General features: G+C 34.9%; 1 protein-coding gene across 1 annotated transcript in view; it reads left to right on the plus strand.

Annotated features, from left to right (window-relative positions):
• The window catches only part of LOC145292799 (MAM and LDL-receptor class A domain-containing protein 1-like), a 99,535-nt gene that overhangs the window by 55,712 nt on the left and 30,139 nt on the right, over positions 1-13,684 (plus strand). The window contains exons 10-12 of the mRNA XM_080138838.1: positions 3,490-3,720; positions 6,432-6,691; positions 9,126-9,210. Coding sequence (XP_079994964.1) covers positions 3,490-3,720; positions 6,432-6,691; positions 9,126-9,210 — 576 coding nt within the window. The remainder of the gene's footprint in view (positions 1-3,489; positions 3,721-6,431; positions 6,692-9,125; positions 9,211-13,684) is intronic.

Consider the following 13,684-nt stretch of genomic DNA (forward strand, 5'->3'; position numbering starts at 1 on the left):
TGTCTAGCTTTCTTAGGTCTGGGAGAGCCAGCATGTATCCGCTGGGAACTATATTTTTGCTCTCCGAGCCATAGCAGCAGATGCAGCTTTCGTCGCAAGTCACCAGAGCACAAGGAACTGCAGGAGCAGCTCACTTCTTCCAGAACAATATATTTTTTCTAGTCTTCTTTGAGCACAATTAGGACAAACTTTGTGCAAACTTTCCGCGTCGTGATTGCCTCGCGAATAATTATGTATATAGTTCCTACACTGATATCAAACTGCGCAATTGTTATCTCTATAGACACACGACGATCTTTCTCTATGAAATTCTTTATTTGGCCAATCAACTTTGGTGTTCTGACTTCCCCACTTCTCCCATACCTCTCAGCATCATTCACAGACTCCTTGCCTTTTTTGTGAATTTCTCATGTCACTCAAAAGCTGAGGCTCGGTTCAGACAAGATGGTTCCAAACGCAGTCTGAAGCATTTCGCACTGTTTCTGTGGCATTTTCCCGTATTTTAAACAGGATTTGATTGCATATCGTTCTTCCAAAGTGTCCTCACGTCCGCATTGTATTTTTGAAATTCACTAGCTTTATTAGGGTGTTTTCTAATTCCTGCTGTAGCTGTTCATTTGACCATGAAATCATAACAATCAGTCATGTCATAAATGTATAGCAATTAAATACTAACTTTTTAAGGGTCTATGACAATTTGAAATACCTGTACAAAGAAAATTATTCAAGCCATCTTGTACTTGTTTATTGTCTCAAAAACACTTTCCGTTCTAAAACGTTGTTTTCATCGAGATATAAATGTACTTAGTTTCATTTTAAATTCTTGAATGCCGGAATAGCAGATTAGCAGATTCTGTGAAAATATTTACGTATAGACAAATGTACTCAAATTCTGCAGTTGTTTTCCTACATTATATATGATTTTAGCATACACAGTTCCAACTCCATTTTATTTAAGCAGCCTACTTTTTATTCCTCTTAAATTATTGATTTCTAACGGCTTCCAAATATTTATTCCCTGTTAATATAGTTTTTATTCTGAATTCACAAGCAGCTTAATCTAGAATGTACTATCAAAATCGTCATGAGATGAAGAAATATACTACACTATAAGATATATTATTATTATTATTATTATTATTGTTGTTGTTGTTGTTGTTTTTGTTATTGTTGTTGTTCACAAGGAGTTTTCACACAGGCTATCATCAAGGAATTGTCTTTGAGAACAACATATTGTGTTTTCTAGAGTCTGAGTGACAACAATTCTCCCCACATAATCAACACTCACCATTCGATAACCTTTGCAAATTAGTTCGCGTTCGCATTATCTGTTTACAGTTGATTTATCGTTGGTAGTGACAATGGGTCTTTACTGGTATTTCAGTGGAAATAAGCCTCCCCGAAGGTTCAAGTCCTCTTCGTTTTATCCAGTGGAAGTCTGGTTAGTTCTTTATCACCTTGGTCTTACCATCCTCCTTAACACTCCTCGATTATTTGGTGTGGAGCCGGTTTATTCTGACAATCTTATGGGGGTGCAGATTTACTAACAATAATAGAGTTTCAGTTTTCATAATTCCATGTGGGATTTCTTTGTGATTTACATCTGTAACAGTTTTTATATGTCCAGCCCGTGTGCATTAGGGATTTTCATCCGTTATCACTATTGTAACTGGCTATATCTTCTCGGCCATTCCTCTGATTCCAATCTATCCAATTCTTATTTCAAAGTTATTCGGTATTGTTCCTAGTGCTTCTACTATGAGTGGTGTTATCTGATTTTCCTTGTACTGCATATCACTTTTAGCCTTCTTACCAGCTCCGCGTATTTGCTTCGTTTCTCTGTCTCCTTGATATTTATTCTGTAGTATTTTAGAAGGAGGAAGCTACAATCTTACTGGACTTTTCTTTCTTGGTAACTATTATGATATTTGGTCTTCTTGCTTGCGTTTATTTGTTTGTATATGAATGCCCGTAGGATTTTGTAATATCCGTTTTCAATTACTGTTGTCGGTTTGTGCTTGTACCATTTATTTGCGTGTTTAAGATTCAGTTATCTGCATAATTCCTAGTGTACTACCTTCCCCTACTTGATCGTGTCTATTTTTATATTCTTTTTGTTTGTTTGGGGCATTCGTTTTTTGTGTTATTTATTGTTGTTTATGTCAAAAGGGTCAGCATTTGCTGTTTCTCGTGTTTTCGATCCTTGCTTTGATGTGATTTGTTCTAATCGCGTTATTTTGTTCAGTTGTTATTAAATTCAGTTTCTTTTTTTAGGCTTCTTTTTTGTTGCCATGTCCAAGTTTTTCGTTAGTTTCAACTTTTGTCATTCTTATGACTCCTTCGTGCAATTGTTACTTTACCTATTTTTTTTATTCGTTCGTCTTCTGCATTATGTATTTTCTAATGTTTTTTTTTGTCATTTATACAATATTTTATACAAACCAGTCCTTTTCCTTCCGTCTTTTCTTTTCACATATAATCGGTCAGCATCATACTTTGGGTGTAATGCATCGTGCATAGTAATGAGATTCCTGGTCCTCTGATTAATATACTTCAGTCAGTCTTTGATCCAACCTATAAACAATCCGCAATATCTTACCAATGGCACATCCCATGTGTTTACGCCTTTTATAAGGTTTCTACTATATCGTTTAGTTTCGAGAAGTTTATTGTTTTTATTTCTGTTTTCCTTTTCTCTCCAAATTTTCTCTTTCATTTCTGTTACTTTTATGGTGTCTGCTTCCAGAACTTCCAGATATTTGTAGCAATCATGTTGACCTAGTTTCCTCATTTCCGATTGTGTAGTTGTATACCTTTCGTTGCTTCCAGTTTTTCTGTTCTTATGATCAACAGTGCGCTCTTTTTCATACCGAATTCCATTTGGATATCCTAACTGAAGATTCTGGTTGTGTTTATCAGCATCTCTACTTCCTTTTTGTTTATTTCTTTAAACACTTTTAGGTCATCCATGTACATTAGGTTGTTCATTCTGTCATCAATATTACTGAACTTGTATTCGATATTTTTTACATCCTAAAGCATTCTATCATCCATGCTTGGGGGATCCTGTCATACGCTGTCTTGTAGTCGATCAATGCCATGGCTATGTTTTTTTTTACCTTTTATCAAATTTAGGGTGTTTTGGTCTATGTACAGTTGGCCATGTGTTCGTCTTTTTCAATTTGGCCATCTTATGTTTTCCTCAGAAAGTTGCAGTGATTATAAAGGAAAGCGGTAAATTTGTCTTCTCAGTCGTGTTGTTTGTATTTTTCACATTGTAGATAAACAGTTTATAGGTATGTAGTTCCTGGATATGGCTCATTTAAATGTGTTTTCTGCACCAGTGTATTTCCACGTTTGCTCATCATTCTGACATGTCTACTTCATTGGTTTATTTTTTTACGTTTCTTATTATCATCATCATCATCATCATCATCATCATCATATTATTATTATTATTATTATTATTATTATTATTAATTTTTTCAGGGGATAACACGTTCAACTGCACATTTGAAAATGGAACTTGCGGTTGGTTTCAAAGCACCGCTGATAATTTCGATTGGACAAGAAATCGTGGCTACACACCGTCCAAAGAGACCGGACCCCAAGGAGATCATACAACTGGGCGTACGTTATTTTTTTTACTAAGGGGACAGTTATGGCTTCCCCATGCCAAAGTCCAATTGACGATGGGGGTTAATGAGTATCAGATGACCGGCGAGACCACACCGTAATAATTGGTAATGGTGGAATTTGGATAGTGTTTGTTTATTTTAGAAACTTAGTCAAAAAGTCTTTAGTTATACTTTAAAACGACCATCGAAAAGTCAGTTGGTAAGCATCGTATTGTATCTATGCTAGGTTTGTGGCAGAGATAGATAATGTATATTGTTATCAGTATTTATATACATATATAGCGACCTGCCAGTATATATATATATATATATATATATATATATATATATATATATATATATATATCGAATTTCGCTATATTCAGCCACTCTGATGAATCGTAGACGACGAAACACGTGTCAGTGGATAATTACATTTTTAAAAATAATATATATATATATATACCGTTCTCCATGTGGTGATACCTCATTGGTTAAAGGGAAAATTATTCCCAGCTCGCATTTAGATAGAAATGCGCTTTCGTAAATAAATGAATTCATTCAAAACAGATCGCTAAAACCAAAACAAACATATATATATATATATATATATATATATATATATATATATATATATATATATATATATATACCCCGTGCCAGAATTATATGCAAATCGACATTTTTGTTCTAACTCCGATAGTTTTCAATGAACATTTGTGAAATTTGCAGGTTATATAGCAACCATAACACAAGCGCAGATATAAAACTTTCAACGTGCCAACTTTATATGCAAACAAATGCTAAAATATGGTAAACTGCTAAAAGATCATCGAAACAAGGAATTTGTAAATGGAGAACAACAACAATAATAAAGAACAAACAACTTCAATATGGTTTCATAGTACAATCAATTCTTATATAATTGCTATTTTATTTACAAGAGCAAAAAGCCTTTGGTCCATTGAAGATGTCAAACTTTCGATTTCATTTGAGGAAATGTATTTGGTAGCAGTTGGAATAGAATTCCAGGGGCCATCCTTGAAGTTGTACTGCCTTCCTCCGGAGTAAATATTTTGTTTCAAGCTGATCCACAAATTTTCGATGGGATTTAAATCTGGAGAACGGGCTGCCCATGGCATTTTTCTCATGTCTGGCAAAAACTCTCTCCAAATATTCAGTGACTATCCTTGCAGAATGAGACTGTGCATTATAATGCATGAATACCATCTGTTTCCGGAATGTTAAATTCTTCTTTCTGTGCCAGGGTTCCAAGTGTTCCTTCATGAAATCAATGAAGAGTTTGGCGGATATTTTCACTCTATCTGCGAGTCTGAATAGTCATACCAAATCATTGCCAATAATTGCAGCCCAGAATATCACACCACCACCTCCTTGTTAACGACTGATTCTTTTGGAGACGTAGACACTCGTTATGGTACTATCCTCCCATCCACCCATCGAATCCATCAAGGGTCGCTCGACACTCATCAGTGAACAAAACAGTTTTAAAATTCACCCTCATGTGATCTCTTGCCCACTCTATCTTCTTTTCGTTGTGGATATCCTTCTATTGAGGGCTTTACAAATTTTCCAATCGTCCTCATGATACAGCACCTAGTTTATTTGGGCACATCAGGAACACCAGCTTTTCTAAAAACTTGTTTGCTAGTTTCAAGTGGGTTACGGCGAACTTCTCTCTTGATCTTGCTCATTGTTCGACGTGACAGATATGATTTCTTACGAATTTTCCCTACGTCAGAACGTCCGTTAAAAAGTTGAGGGTTAGTATACTATTTTCTATTGTACGATGATCACGGTGTAATCCATTGGCAATTTCTAAGGTGGAAATCTTATTATGGAGCCTTTGAACAATTTTAAACTTCTAAGCTTGACTTAAATCACCTTACGTCCCATCTTGCATATAAAGTTGGCGCGCTGAAAAAAAAGTGCAAGTCACTAAAATGGCTGCCGTTTGATCGCTATTGCGCAGATCAGCTTAAACTTTTATATCTGCGCATGCGTTAGTGTTGCCATATAATGTGCGAAGTTTCACGAACTTTCATTAGAAACTATCGGATTTAGAACAAAAATATCGATTTGCATATAATTCTGGCACGGGGGGTATATATATATATATATATATATATATATATATATAAGCAGGCCGCCTGACATTTTCCGGTCGTAAAATACGCTTAAATATGATATTTTTTATTGATGTAGATTTCGTATTTATTACTATATTATATTGGACCCATTATATTGATTAAAAAGTTATATATATATATATATATATATATATATATATATATATATGGGTAGAGCTAGGTAGTAGGTATGTAAATATATATGGCAATTATGCTACACAAAATATAAAACACATTGCTCACTTACTACAAAGCTTACTATACATACATATGTATATATATATATATATATATATATATATATATATATATATATATATAAGTCTGAGGAAGCTACAGACGGCCAAATAACGGCCGGGTAGCTGAAACAATAATGTAACTTAACAGAAAGATACGGTAATAAAAATAAAACGCGTATATATACATACATACATATATATATATATATATATATATATATATATATATATATATATATATATAATAGTTTTTACGAAATGAATTGCTCGCCCTACTAAGATTTTCATATAGTTTTAGTTTGTTATGTTTTTCGAAATATTTAGGAATTAAATGTGACATTTTCTTATTTTCATTCGTTTTATTTTTTACCGTTTGTGTTGCACTATTTTACTTTCACTCTTGGATTGCTGCTTTTCTATTTCAGGTGGTTATTATATGTATTTGGAAGCAGACGGCAGGAGTTCATTAGGAAAAGCTACCTTAAGTTACATCGCAAGCGGTGCAACTCCCGGCATCAAATGCATGCAATTCTGGTACAGCATGCGCGGTTCGAGCGTTGGCCAACTTAACATTTTCATCAACACGGAGATTGGCGACACAGATCCAGTCTGGACAAAATCCGGAACACAAGGACCGGCGTGGAATGTGGCAAAAATAGAATTCAACGCTACATCAACCTTTAAGGTAATTAACAGAATAGTATACTACCTTTTACTTATAGTATTGGCAATAATATGTGCCCCAGAAGCGGTTTATAATCATGGAAACAGTTGCATGATTTCAATGGTGCAAAGTAGAGGATTACAAAATATAAGATGCTAAATATTAATCGAATAAATATTGCTGTTAATTAGTTGTTGGATGTAGAAATGACTTTCATTAATTTAACAGTAGTTATGAAGTTAACATGGAATTTTATATTCTATATTGGCCGTAGTTTACATATAGATTAGTATGGTTGAGCTGTTCTATTTTGCCTTTATTTTAGCTAATGGAATATGAAACTGTATTACAATGATGTATGAGAACAGCAAATTGATAAAGACTACTAGACCACCGGGTCAAACGAGTAGAAACAAGAGAAACAGGGAACAGATGAGACAATTCTGAATAACACATGCTGTTACGTTGTGTGTGTATATGAATATCTTTCAAAACGACGTACATGTTGAATAGTTGGGTTTTATATTTTATCTGCATATTAATGTACGTGTAAATGCGTGTATGTGTATATGTCGTATCATTTAGTTGATCGTCTAGTGCGTATATTTTAAACATTTATGCAACCGTTCTAACAAGAAAACGTATGATGTAGACGTATCGAAACTGGTGTAGACAAACAGTTCTTTTTAACAGGTTTAAATAACAAAACATATACCTGAGTTATATACGAACATCTATTTTCATGAGTTCAGCTGACATCTTCAAAGATTACAACGTTTTTTCATTTTGGCTGTTGAGGAAACGCCGCTCCCTGCGTCATGGAGAGACCCTCCCTTGAGACGTCCGTTCTCTCTGAAGTCGAGCTAACGACTGACTAGAATCTCCCCAAATCTACATCTCATTACGTGTCTTAGACCAACAGCGGATGTAATCCCAATCTAGTTATTTGTTTATGCAAACCAAAAATGATGTTTACATCTATTTTCTATTTTAACATTCCTTTGTAGCGATATTATTATTTGCTATCAATCACTTTTCCCAATTTAATTGTTTATTTTTTTAATCATAATAATCGATCCAGCGACCTGCCGTCGCTCAAATCAATTATTATTATTATTATTATTATTATTATTATTATTATTATTATTATTATTATTATTATTATTATTATTAATAATAATAATAATAATAATAATAATAATAATAATAATAATGTTTTGACCCTTGGCTCTGCCTGTCACAGTTAACACAGATACTACGCTATGATCACAGCCAAAATAGTCACAACATAACAATGTCATATTAGCACTCATAAAAGAGACAGCCTAGTAATTCGACGTCTGAAAGAGAGAGGGGTTGCATAGAAGAGGAAATGTTGTGGCTACTCATAATGCAGATGCGTTTTTGCACATTATCAAGAACACCCATATGGGATTCATCAGTCCAAATATGACAACAGTCCTTCATAGATACTTCACAACATAATCGCCTTGACCCACCGGTTCTCGTCAGATCACCGAAGTTTAGCAACTTTGAGCCTGGTTAGTACCATATGGCTGACTATTTGAGAATTCTAGCGCTGTAAGTGCTCTCCGTGTATTTGTTTCCAGTCGCCCTGTACATACACTTCAATTACCACTGGTATTTAACAATGTCGACTCAGTAAAGAGGTGGATGGATATTGCGCACCTGCTGCCACAAAAATTTCACGCGCAGCCATCACTTCGTGGGTATCCATAGTCTGTCAAAGACTGAAGGAACCCTACTTCATGGATAGTCTATAGACTGAGTTGTAAGAGGAAGTTTAGAGCGATAAAGGAATCGGCATTACGAGAAGCAGTGGATCAAAAAATAGTAACCCCAAGAAAGAATTGATGAGAAATACAAAAGTTTCTCTTAAAGAGCATTGCCATCCATTGTAATCCCAGACAAATACCACACGAGCTGAGCAGGATTAACGAGATAAGCCAGTTCGTACACCAATCCACAAATGAATCCAGGTCAACCTCTTGATTCGTTATATATTTAAACTGATCAGAAAAAAGATAGGTCAGTGGCAACTGTAGAAATAGATAATGGTATAATCAGCTTAGGTGTTCATTTTCGGAATATTATTCTCTATAAGATTGTTGATATTAATAAAAAAAAAATATGCTTCCTGAAATAGAGTCCTGAGGAAATATTAACATTGATAAGTAAAGAGCAAGAAATAGTGAGGAGACATGATTCAGAGTCCATCACAAGCTTCGAGGACAATGACCGAATAATATCAAGAACCTTACCCATAATGCCAGAACGCTGACATCACATGTTCTATCATACCCAAAAATTAACTCTTAAAAATCAACAAGAACTTTCTGGACAAGCTAATTCATATAATAATCTTTCTATTTTAGTTAATTTATTTAGTTATAAACATTAATCATTGTAATATTTTTTTATTTTTTTTAATCAGGTCTCTATTGAGGGGATAAAAGGCCACGGTACTTTAGGTGACATCGCTATTGATGATTTGACTTTAATAAATGGAGGCTGCAAAGGTTTGTATGTTAACTTAAAAAAATAAGATAAATAAGTCTTTAAAAAATGTTGTTTTTTTTTGTAAAATAATATGGGGACTTATTAAAACTATATCATATTTTAAAAAGTAGGTCACATTTCAGATTAGGGAAAATGTGTTTCAATAATCTATAATATAAGTCTAACTTGTCTGTGTTAATGTATGTATGTATGTATGTATGTATGTATGCATGTATGTATGCCTAAAACCTTCAACGAAATCCGTATCGTGCTGAAGCTCGGCCTTTCAGACAGCAAATATCGAGAAAAAGGCTAAAAACATAAATTCCTTCACCTTCAACTGGGCACTCTTCTACGGGGGGAGGTTGCTTTTTTTCGCCGATATTTTCGAAAGTCTTCGATTGACTAGCGTTAATTTAAACCAACGCCACTTCCGGTTTGGCGATAGTCGTAACGGCAAAAAGTCACGTTTTTTTTTCTCGTTCTTTTCCTCTGTCGCGGTGCGGCGTTGAGCCTGCCTGCCTGCCTACTAACACATTTTTCTCCATACACACTAGCACTTTCTTTTGCTCAACACACCCCTCCAAACACTCGGACAACGCCTGACAATCAGGCTAGTTAATTATATATTTACGATCTTTTCACTTTAGGGATAAGTTGTAATCTACACAGGCATGTGTAATAGTGGCTTAATAAAAGACATGCAGAGCATTCCATTTATGTTTCTGTGTCTGGAATAATCTGTTAGAAGAAGTGGTGGCGGAGTTTATTATATCCAGGTTTAAAGTTACCTTGTGCAATCATTTTTGGGGTTCTTTGGAGGGTTCTTGTTTGGAAGGGAGACATTTGGGGAGAGCTAGTTTTAGAGAAACGTTTTTAAAAACAAAGCAGTTATAGATAATGTTTAAATGTAAGGGAGAGCGATAACAAATATTTTAACACAAAAATAATGAGTTGAAAAGCATACATTCACAAAAGAGATAATTTATATAAGTTTGAAATTAAAGTTTACATATGTTAAAAAGAGGGATCCATTAGTTGAGATATCATGAAAGTCTCAGTCGATAATGTAAGGGTCTAAAATATAGTAATCAAAAATGTCTTCGCTCAATTAGATAAACATATTCGATTAAAAGTTTCTAATAAAAATAATATTCAGTTCCTATTGTAAAAATGTTCAGTGAGAAATGTTAAATGCGTTTCTATATTTGATTTTCATGAGCAAAGAACATGTCAAAAAGTTAATGTGTTGTGTATATATTTGTACGTTAGTGCCAGCGTGCGTATGCTTTAAAAAAATCTTCCTTTTAAGATTGTAATGCAGGGTATGGGACAGCCAAATCCGCTGCCAATATTGCCCTGCTTTTTATTGAAACCAACCGAGAGCTCTTTTTGGTATTCTCGTTGTTCCCTGAAGTGCAATTGTGTGGATCTCTTTTGCACTTGGTTCACCAGAAATATTAGTTAGTTAGGACTTAAGGTTCTTCTTCAGAAGCCCTGTGGCCTCTATAATAACTGGTATAACGGATATATCCCTAAGATTCCAGTTTCTTTTATATCATACACGAGACCTTGGTATTTGGTCTGTTTCCCCCCTTTCAGCTCTGTTCAGACCTCCATCTTATGACTGTGGGTGTGCGTTAGTTAGGAAATGCATTATTTAAGTTTTTTTTTTTATCGCCTGACAGAAATTCGAGGGAAACTGGCGTAAAGCGGATTTAACTCTCTTGTGGACTTTGGAGCCAAACTTTTCTGTGATAGAGAAATGTTTTTGTATGCATTCAAGGTGTAGAAAACCCCCTGCAAATTTGATACATTCAAAGAACTGCGTTTGATTGGCTTAAAATGTATTCAGTTGGTTTTACTAATTCAGGTGTGTTGAGCCATATGTGCAGAAACAAGTTAAAACCTTTTCATTTTGGACATAGAAGAAACAAAAAATCGTTTTGTTTTCGGACTGTATGCATGACATGATTTTCAGTCAATAGGCCTTGCCTCTCGATGGTAGAGGCTATATATGCCAGAGAATAACTTCCATATTTACACGATTTGTTCCTCTTCGCTAGTTTTGCCAAATGTATTTGATAACTTCCATATTTACACGATTTGTTGCTCTTCGCTAGTTTTGCCAAATGTATTTGATTTCATAATAGTTAGAGAGACACGAAGCTATTGCAAGTGTATTAAAAGTGATACTCGCGATTCATAGACACCCTGACAAGAAAGTTCGCAGAAATTAATCGGTTTCTTTTTACTTTTAAGCGGGTGTAAGAACTATGGGCACGTATTTTCGTTCTCTTGAAAATGTTCATTTTTAATCGCATAGCAATATTCATAGTTTATACTTGACGCCTCGTAGTTTATAAATATATTGTCAAACGTTTAATAAGTAGTTGATATTTCTTTATTTCTTGCATACAGGTGTAAGCAATAGCCCTTTAGAGTTGAAGGACCGCCACTTGTCGATCCATTATATAAAACCTTTCTGAATACTTTTACTTTAATTATGCCGGATATTGAATCTAAGTGTATTGGAAGATACGGACAGCAATAACAGACTAAAAAGAAACAAAGTTATTTAGGACTTAGATTAATTGGATTACTGGTGCTTTGAAAGCATATTAAAATATTCTTATTAACGAATAATCATTTACAAAGTCCAAAATACTATAGGATAATATACAATTATCCAGTCATTACCATATTAAGACAGAACTCGACATATATGGCAATAGGGCCAGGTATAAACCATATATATGCGAATAGATACCGTGTTGGTTGATTAGTTTACTGATGTAATAAATAGAATGTGAAGCTATTTTTTCACTGATGTATATATAGTGAGCGATAAGATAACTAATGACCGGCTTGATATTTACTTTGGACATTTTTGGATATAATGGATTAAAAGCAAATTTTGACAAAGAAAATGTTTATATTCGTATGTTACGTTATGGGATATTTATATAATACCATGCATGCACAGTACTAAATAAACGTACGTGTTTATATATTGAATCGTTTGTGTGTTTATACGTGTTTATACGTCTTTGAGTTTCTGACGTATTTGCGTCGAAGAGAGGTTCTATATATGTGTATATAGTTAAATTGTGGTGTGTGGCATATGTACACGTGGCACTACTAAATGTCTGTGTGTTCTTATAAACATAGCGTATGTATGGATGTACGTTGTGTAATAGACTCTTGTCCTTAGGTCCTTAATATATATTTTATAGCCCGTTACTCGTCCAGATGAAGATGCGTGAGTGTTAAAACATATAACATGCACATTGACGACATAACATTTCTGTATTATTTCTTATAAGACGTTCGTCAACTGTTCTTGGAAGAGCTAGATTTTGTTAGAAGGAACACTAAAAACAGAAGCCAGGACAATAAGAAATTTTATGTATTTATTTCATTCTCAGGTATTCGTTATAACAGAAGAATGATCGCCGATCCTCGCTAAGGGTCGTTAAACGTTTCTATTCTAAGACTTCTTTCCCCTTCATGGGGACACCCATTCTAGCTCATCTGTCCCTTTCGCGTCTCCAATCCAACTCAACGATGCTTCCGCAAATCGTAACACGTGACATATGACATGTCACGTTCGGTCTGCTGTTTGAATACCTTTCGGTGCAAACTGACCAAGTCACAGAGTTTGACAACGTTTGAAAACCCTGTACAAAACATGGCGATTCCAATCTTCCAGACTTAATATAGATAGATATTTATATTATCACACACACACACACATACACACACACATATATATATATATATAATGGCTGCAAATTCGTTCTTGAATATTGCCATTTTTATTATAGCGTTAGAAAATTAAGGCACGCATACAGCTTAACGGTAAGCCGCACGAAAGTGGCTTTTAAGCCCAGCCAAACTCAGGCATTCTTTGACACACGTGGTGCAGAGATAAGCGCGCAACAGCTGGACGGTCACTTCTATGAACATCTATAGACTGTCTCAAACCGTCTACAGTCTTGCACGTCTGCCGCAGTTGCCACAAGTTAATTCTGGAAAATAGGATGGTTTTGTGGCCCATTGCGCTGATGAGCAGTCTGGTGGCTTATAAACCCAACTCTGCTCAGACATAGTCTCCCGCACGCCTCATATTCCATACCAATATGCCACCCTCGCGCATCAACTGCCTCTTGCACGTGCCCTTTCCGAATATCATGCTTCAGTCGTTCATGCTGGGTTCGGTCAGCCTCAAACCTGCCCACACCTCTCCACAAGGCCCTTCTCCACTCTCCACAGCATATTTATATTATCATATGTATATAGATAGATAAATACATAGATACATAGATACATAGAAAGATAAACAGATACAGAGATAGATACACAGATATTAGATAATCAGATAAACAGATAAACATGCATTTTACTGCTTCTTCCCGCTATTTTTCTAATCTGTTTACACAAAATTAAATAAAATTTTATTAATGGCTATCGTCTTTTTCTACTTGAGAGCAT

Source organism: Euprymna scolopes, chromosome 14 (genome assembly GCF_053919585.1).
Source record: "Euprymna scolopes isolate OS-2025 chromosome 14, ASM5391958v1, whole genome shotgun sequence".
In the NCBI taxonomy this organism is placed as follows: Eukaryota; Metazoa; Mollusca; class Cephalopoda; order Sepiida; family Sepiolidae; genus Euprymna; species Euprymna scolopes.